Source organism: Nansenia antarctica (assembly GCF_963989245.1).
Source record: "Nansenia antarctica genome assembly, chromosome: 3".
Lineage (NCBI taxonomy): Eukaryota > Metazoa > Chordata > Actinopteri > Argentiniformes > Microstomatidae > Nansenia > Nansenia antarctica.
Window position 1 is genome coordinate 62,005,918 of NC_137688.1, and position 8,645 is coordinate 62,014,562.

Here is an 8,645-nt window from a genome sequence, read left to right on the forward strand (position 1 = left end):
GGGTGGGGGGAGTGGGTGTGTCCTGAGCTGTTATTTAAGCCAACAGGTAGGGGGGGGGGTCTCCCCAGAGTCGCATCCTCTACAGTACCATCAGAACAAAGAGCAGAACACAGCCGAGAGGCAGAGAGAGACAGAGAGAGACAGAGAGAGACACAGAGAGACAAAGAGAGTCACAGAGAGACAGAGAGAGACATAGAGACACAGAGAGACACAGATAGACAGCAGAGAGACACAGTGAGACATAGAGAGAGAGAGACACAGAGAGACACAGAAACAGAGAGAGACACAGAGAGACACAGATAGACAGCAGAGAGACACAGTGAGAGGCAGAAAGACATAGAGAGACACAGAGAGACACAGAGAGACACAAAAAGACACAGATAGAGAGACACAGAGACACAGAGAGACACAGATAGAGACACAGAGTCACAGAGAGACACAGAGAGACACAAGGAGACATAGAGAGAGAGAGAGACAGAGACACAGGGAGACACAGAGAGACACAGAGAGAGACACAGAGACACAGGGAGACACAGAGAGACAGAGAGACAGAGAGAGAGAGAGACAGAGAGACACATATAGACACAAAAAGACACAGAGAGACAGATAGACACAAAGAGACACAGAGAGACACAGATAGTGACACAGAGAGACACAGAGAGACATAGAGAGAGAGAGACACAGAGAGACAGATAGACACAAAGAGACACAGAGAGACACAGATAGTGACACAGAGAGACACAGAGAGACATAGAGAGAGAGAGACACAGAGAGACACAGATAGACACAAAGAGAGACAGAGAGACAGCAGAGAGACACAGAGACACAAAGAGACAGAGAGAGAGACAGAGAGACACAGAGAGACAGAGAGAGACACAGAGAGACACAGTGAGACAAAGAGACACAGAGAGACAGAGAGACACAGAGAGACAGTAGGGAGACACATCGAGACACAGAGAGACATAGAGAGACAGAGACAGAGAGAGACAGAGAGACAGAGAGAGACACAGAGAGACATAGAGAGACAGAGAGAGACAGAGAGAGACACAGAGAGACATAGAGAGACAGAGAGAGACACAGAGACACAGGTAGACACATATAGTCACAAAGAGACACAGAGAGACAACAGAGAGACACAGAGAGACACAGAGAGACACAGAGAGACACAGAGAGACACAGAGATGCAGGTAGACACAGCGAGACATAGAGAGACAGCAGAGAGACACAGAGACACAGAGAGACAGACACAGAGAGACATAGAGAGACAGCAGAGAGACACAGAGAGACACAGAGACACACAGAGATTGGTGACGCAGCTGGTGAAAGGGGGAACAAGTCATCAACCGACCAAATGTTCAGATTTTTATTTTGAAAAATGTAACTCACGGAATCCATTGCATTGCAATATTTTGGCTTGACTAGCGAGTGTGTCATTGATTTTCAACAATGTTTCAATAAAACAATGTGTTTTGAATCAATGCACTTTTAAAGGTGATTCGAAATTAATTATGTCACCACCCACAAAGGAGCTTAAATTTCCCTGTCCACTTTATTTAAATGTTTCAGAATAAAAGTCTGCAATTAAATCGGTGATAAAGAAAGTTAGAACAAATGACAATTTGATTGAGAGGCTGCATAAAGGGAACCAGATGGGGATTGTGCTTATTTCAACAGACACACACACACACACACACACACACACACACACACACACAGACACACACACACACACACACACACACACACACACACACACACACACACACACACACACTCACACACAAAGAATCCACTCAGAGGAAATGACAGTTCTCCCAGCCCAGCTCAGTAGAGGTTGGTATTAAGTATTCACATGTTTGAAGCTGAAAGCCAAAGTAAAAGTGCTATAATGTTCCTCAGTGAATTTAGCGTTTTAAAGATATTCTTAGTGCTTTCATACATGAATAACCACAACATACATGAATAAACATGACTGAAACATGAATAAACATGAATATCCACAACATACACAAATAAACATGAATAAACATGACTGAAACATGAATAAACATGAATAAACATGAATATCCACAACATACACGAATAAACACGAATAAACACGAGTAAAAATGAATAAACATGAATAAACATGAATAAACATGACTGAAACATGAATAAACATGAATAAAGACATGACCCCTGGAGAACCCTGGAGAACCCTGGAGAACCCTGGGTACCCCTGGAGGTTCTGGTCCACTGACCCGCCTCATTAAACTGTCTGGGCCTAACTGATGCCTAATAGAGACCAATTACTGCAGGTGTAGTTACGGTGTTGCTAAGGTGTTGCTAAGGTGTTGTTAAGGTGTTGTTAAGGTGTTGCTAAGGTGTTGCTAAGGTGTTGTTAAGGTGTTGTTAAGGTGTTGTTAAGGTGTTGCTAAGGTGTTGTTAAGGTGTTGTTAAGGTGTTGTTAAGGTGTTGTTAAGGTGTTGCTAAGGTGTTGCTAAGGTGTTGCTAAGGTGTTGTTAAGGTGTTGTTAAGGTGTTGCTAAGGTGTTGTTAAGGTGTTGTTAAGGTGTTGTTAAGGTGTTGTTAAGGTGTTGTTAAGGTGTTGCTAAGGTGTTGCTAAGGTGTTGTTAAGGTGTTGTTAAGGTGTTGCTAAGGTGTTGCTAAGGTGTTGTTAAGGTGTTGCTAAGGTGTTGCTAAGGTGAGGCCTGAGTGGCAGCTCCTCACAGGTGTCCACTGTCCTCATTTTCGCCCAATCATTCTCCACGAAACCTCCCAATCAGCATCCCGCCTGTAGGAGGTCCAGCCCACACAGCCCTCCCTCCAGAGAGCCAATCAGAGTTCTCCAGGGACGACCCCCCCCCCCCACCCCACCACCACCCCCACCCCCTTGGACAGTGAGACGCACTCCCCCCCCCCCCGCCTCCCTTCCAGACATTAAACAACATCACAATATTCATCTCAGCAGTCACCTCACTTCCTGTATTCAGTAAGGAGATGTTGTTGTTGTTGTTGTTGTTGTTGTTGTTGTTGTTGTGTCTCCCCAGTGCACCACTGAGGAACGAAGAGTCCCGTACAGGACATGTACGAGGACGATCTCTCCATTCAATCTCCACTTCCATACGGGACGGGCAGGGGGGAGGGGAGGGGAGTGGGAGGAGGGGGGTGGGGAGGGGGAGGGGGGGGGTGGGGAGGGGGAGGGGGAGGGGGGGGGGAGAAGAAGGGGAGGACGTGACTGCAGTGGAGCGGAGGCAGAACAGGTTCCCTGACAGCATCAGCGTGATGATCTCTGCATCATCTATTATTCAGGCGGTCGTCTGAGGTGATCCTAGCCAAGATGGCTGCCTGGGAAACAGCTCAGGAGACGGCTCTAATGACCGCGCTCCCACAGATAAGGCAGGAAGCCTCCAATCGTATAGCCACTCAGAAGACAATACTCTCCAGTGAGATATGGACATGTTTTCAGACCTTCGGCCTCCGACGGCGTGGAGAGTCATTAGTCTCCCTTAACGGCTTCACTGACGTGTGGAGCCGGAGGGGGGAAGGCTATGGAGATTTACATTCTTAACATTTACATTTCACAAAGGTAAGTAAGTAACGTTTATTTATGTAGCACAACATTTACAACGACAAGAGCCGCCCAAAGTGCTTAACAGATAAAATATAAAGAGAAAAACAAGAGAAAAGAGAAAAAATACAGATTAAAGAAAACTGATCAAATAGAAAAATACACTAAAAGCAAAGCAAAGATAGCCACAGAATTAACACTGACGTGCAGCACTTCAATGTGTCTGACATGGTAATAGGAACCCCAGCCGGAGTCAGTCACAAGTTCTCTGGTGGAAAGACAACTTAGAAAGGAACTTCTCAAAACAATCTCAAACTATTACTCTTCCCACTTCCTTGTTACCGGGGGAACTGAAAGGTCTATTATTTTTACAACGTGGAGAAAATGTGAGCGAGCAATTAGAAAGTTAATCACATCATAATGCATAATGTGTCGCATTAGCGCCGAGAGAAAAATGCGTAATTAATTCCTCCATTATCATTTTCTTTATTCTAAAATTCTTGAGATTCCGGAATCTTAAGAGGACACTAAGGTACTCTTTGTTGAGGGTTTTCTTCTCACAAAATATGTAAATAAGATCGACCGCGTAACAGCCAGAGAGCCAGAGAGACCTCATAACAGTTAGAGAGACAGAGAGACAGAGACCTCATAACAGCCTGAGAGACAGAGAGACAGAGACCTCATAACAGCCTGAGAGACAGAGAGTCAGAGAGACCTCATAACAGTCAGAGAGACAGAGAGACAGAGAGACCTCATAACAGTCAGAGAGACAGAGAGACAGAGAGACCTCATAACAGACAGAGAGACAGAGAGACAGAGAGACCTCATAGCAGTCAGATATACCTCATAACAGTCAGAGAGACAGAGAGACCTCATAACACTCAGAGAGACAGAGAGACCTCATAGCAGTCAGAGAGACAGAGAGACAGAAACATCATAACAGTTAGAGAGACAGAGAGACAGAGAGACCTCATAACAGTCAGAGAGACAGAGAGGCAGAGAGACCTCATAACAGTCAGAGAGACAGAGAGACCTCATAGCAGTCAGAGAGACCGAGAGACAGAAACATCATAACAGTTAGAGAGACAGAGAGACAGAGAGACCTCATAACAGTCAGAGAGACAGAGAGTCAGAGAGACAGAGAGACAGAGAGACCTCATAACAGTCAGAGAGAACCGAGACAGAGAGACCTCATAACAGTCAGAGAGACAGAGAGACAGAGAGACCTCATAACAGCCAGAGAGACAGAGAGACCTCATAACAGTCAGAGAGACAGAGAGACCTCATAACAGTCAGAGAGACAGAGAGACCTCATAACAGTCAGAGAGACAGAGAGACAGAGAGACCTCATAGCAGACAGAGAGACAGAGAGACCTCATAACAGTCAGAGAGACAGAGAGACAGAGAGACCTCATAACAGCCAGAGAGACAGAGAGACAGAGAGACATCATAACAGTCAGAGAGACAGAGAGACCTCACAACAGACAGAGAGACAGAGAGACCTCATAACAGTCAGAGAGACAGAGAGACAGAGAGACCTCATAGCAGTCAGAGAGACAGAGAGACCTCATAGCAGTCAGAGAGACAGAGAGACCTCATAAGAGACAGAGAGACAGAGAGACAGAGAGACCTCATAACAGCCAGAGAGACAGAGAGACCTCATAACAGTCAGAGAGACAGAGAGACAGAGAGACCTCATAACAGCCAGAGAGACAGAGAGACAGAGAGACCTCATAACAGTCAGAGAGACAGAGAGACCTCATAGCAGTCAGAGAGACGGAGAGACAGAGAGACCTCATAACAGTTAGAGAGACAGAGAGACAGAGAGACCTCATAACAGTTAGAGAGACCTCATAACAGCCTGAGAGACAGAGAGACAGAGAGACCTCATAACAGCCAGAGAGACAGAGAGACAGAGAGACCTCATAACAGTCAGAGAGACAGAGAGACAGAGACCTCATAGCAGACAGAGAGACAGAGAGACCTCATAACAGTCAGAGAGACAGAGACCTCATAGCAGACAGAGAGACAGAGAGACCTCATAACAGTCAGAGAGACAGAGAAACAGAGAGACCTCATAACAGTCAGAGAGACAGAGAGACAGAGAGACCTCCTAACAGAGAGACAGAGAGCCCTCATAACAGTCAGAGAGACCTCATAACAGTCAGAGAGACAGAGAAACAGAGAGACCTCATAACAGACAGAGAGACAGAGAGACCTCATAACAGTCAGAGAGACAGAGAGACAGAGACCTCATAGCAGACAGAGAGACAGAGAGACCTCATAACAGTCAGAGAAACAGAGAAACAGAGAGACCTCATAACAGACAGAGAGACAGAGAGACAGAGAGACCTCCTAACAGAGAGACAGAGAGACAGAGACCTCATAGCAGTCAGAGAGACAGAGAGACCTCATAGCAGTCAGAGACCTCATAACCTCCACAGACCTCCGTAGAGGCCGCATAAAGAGGCTGATTTATCCACCATCCCCACCCTCACACATACACACTCATACATACACACTCATACATACACACTCACACATACACACTCATACATACACACTCACACATACACACTCATACATACACACTCATACATACATACACATACATACACCCTCACACATACACACTCATACATACACACTCACACATACACACACACACATACACACTCATACATACACACTCACACATACACACACATACATACACACTCATACACACACACACACACACACACACACACACACTCATACATACACACTCACACATACACACACATACATACACACACATAATTAATTTAAATAATTTTGCCATTTAGCAGACGCTTTTATCCAAAGCGACTTACAATTACGAATTACAGGGACATTCCCCCTGGAGTAACTGAGGGCTAAGTGCCTTACCCAAGGGCACACTAGTAGTGGTGTGGCTTAAGGCGGGATTTTGAACTCACAACCTTCCGATCACAAGTCCAACTCACTATCCAATAGACCACCACTACCCCACACATACATACACACTCATACATACACACACACATACATACACACTCATACATACACACTCACACACTCATACATACACACTCACACATAGGCCTACACATTCACACATATTCATACGATATTCATACGATTGAAAAAATCAGGTGTAGTGCTGAGGCACAAATGTGTACATTTCAAGCCTGCAAACTGCGACACTTTAAATGAATGTGCAATAACACTATGTGCAATATGACAACCCTAGTCGTCTTATCTGTACAGTATAGTATAGTGGATAGTGTACATAGCCTTTATTTATGTAAACCAGCTCCTTTCCCTTCTTGTTTTTTTTCTTTTTTCTTTTTTTTCTTTACTAGCACCAGGGGAGCCACCCCTCCCAAATTTCGTTGTTTGGTACCTGTACTATAGCAATGACAATAAATAAAGACCATTCATTCATTCATTCATATTGTTGTTGTTGTTGATGATGATGTTTTTAGATCCTGTGTATTTTATTATTCATGTTGTATTCTGCTGCAATGCCAATGTTGAATGAACCTGAACCCATGAACCTGAACCCAATGTTACTGTGTGCAGGCTACCCTACATTGAGGTAATGTTACTGTGTGTAGGATACCCTACATTGAGGTAATGTTACTGTGTGTACCTGTACATTGATGTAATAAAAGCAGTTCTGATTGTGAGTAGCCTAGGTAATGAAGGAGAGTTGTGTTTTACCTTGGAGGACCAGTTATTCAAAAGGTGTTTCTGAAATGCTTCCATGTGCGGGTTAGGTTTAGGGTTACTCCCTGATGTTTGATGTTGGTCTGATTCCGTTTGTTTTACTTTTAACTCCAAGATAATATGAAATCCAGCATTAATATTAGCCAACATGCTCAACAACATCCAGACGAGAACCAGAAACATAATTATGACGGGAAACTCTGTATGGACGCGTCCACCTGGACGTTATGAGACCTACTCAGAGAAAGAGCCTTCTTTGTCTTCATATCTAACAGACCTGATATGAGCTAGCTGTCATCTCTCTCCCTTTGAACCTGGCGCATCTCGTCACGGTGTCATTACGGTCTGGTCCCAGCAGCGGGGAGGCCGGACCGACCCTACCCTGCCTACCGATCCGTTCACCTTTCATTAAAGCCGTGGGTTCGCAGGTGTGAGTGACGGGGGCCACCTGGCCCCGAGGCTGACTTTCAACACCCCCCGATGAGGTCACCTGACATCTCCTAATAAATGGTGTTGTGTCGGAGCGGGTCGAGGAGGGGGGGGGGGGTAGGTAGGGGGACAGGGAGATTCGGGTCAGGACGGTTCGGCTGAGTACAACTGCAGGAACTAAAGTCAGAAGATCATCCATTAAATTGTGGGATCAACTCGTCTTGCCACACCCAACAACACCCATAGGGGACACAATCTGTCGGGGCAAGACTCCCATCCAACAGTTTGGACGGACGTGTTCTGGGTTGTGGAACACCGGTAGGAGAATAAATAAACTACTTTTTTTTAGCTCTAGCTTTTTTTCCTTTTTTTTTTTTACTAACGGACACACAAAGAATATATTGTTTGTCACACCTGAGCCCGAAACTGCGTGTTCGACGTTGAGACACATGTCATGATGTTAGTAAAGATAAGACAATGATTAGGCTATATGACGTTCAGTTTTAATCATGTGTGTGTCAGACTAATGAGTACAACACCCAAAGTTATGATGGAAAACGTCATTCCATGTCACTCAGTGAAGGGTGGGGGGGTGGACAAGTTCTTTATGTTCTGTCACACACTCAACACAAAACATCAGAAATATGTTTACTGGAGTCATCTCACAGCCATACAGATATTCAAGTAATAATCAATGTAATAAATATATTCAATGTAATTAATGTAATAACGAATTGTGAAGTTAATAATAATTTATGATTGAACATTGAATAGCCTATGGATTTATGAAACTCGTCTATCCGAGGCAGCGACGGTTGAGGACGTTTTGAAAAGTTGACGACCTTCAGACATACAACAACAACAACAAACAGACTGTATTCAAATATATGTCGGCATAACAATAGATTAATAACAATAGATTAATTGTTCTGTAG

At 44.6% G+C, this 8,645-nt stretch overlaps 1 protein-coding gene across 1 annotated transcript in view; it reads right to left on the reverse strand.

Moving 5' to 3' along the window:
- Nucleotides 1-3,478, reverse strand: part of adgrg6 (adhesion G protein-coupled receptor G6) — a gene marked incomplete at both ends in the record, with an annotated part of 80,970 nt that extends 77,492 nt beyond the window's left edge. The window contains 1 exon segment of the mRNA XM_080527420.1: nucleotides 3,450-3,478. Within this exon segment, the coding sequence (XP_080383546.1) occupies nucleotides 3,450-3,478 (29 nt within the window).
- Between the last annotated feature and the right edge of the window lie 5,167 nt (nucleotides 3,479-8,645).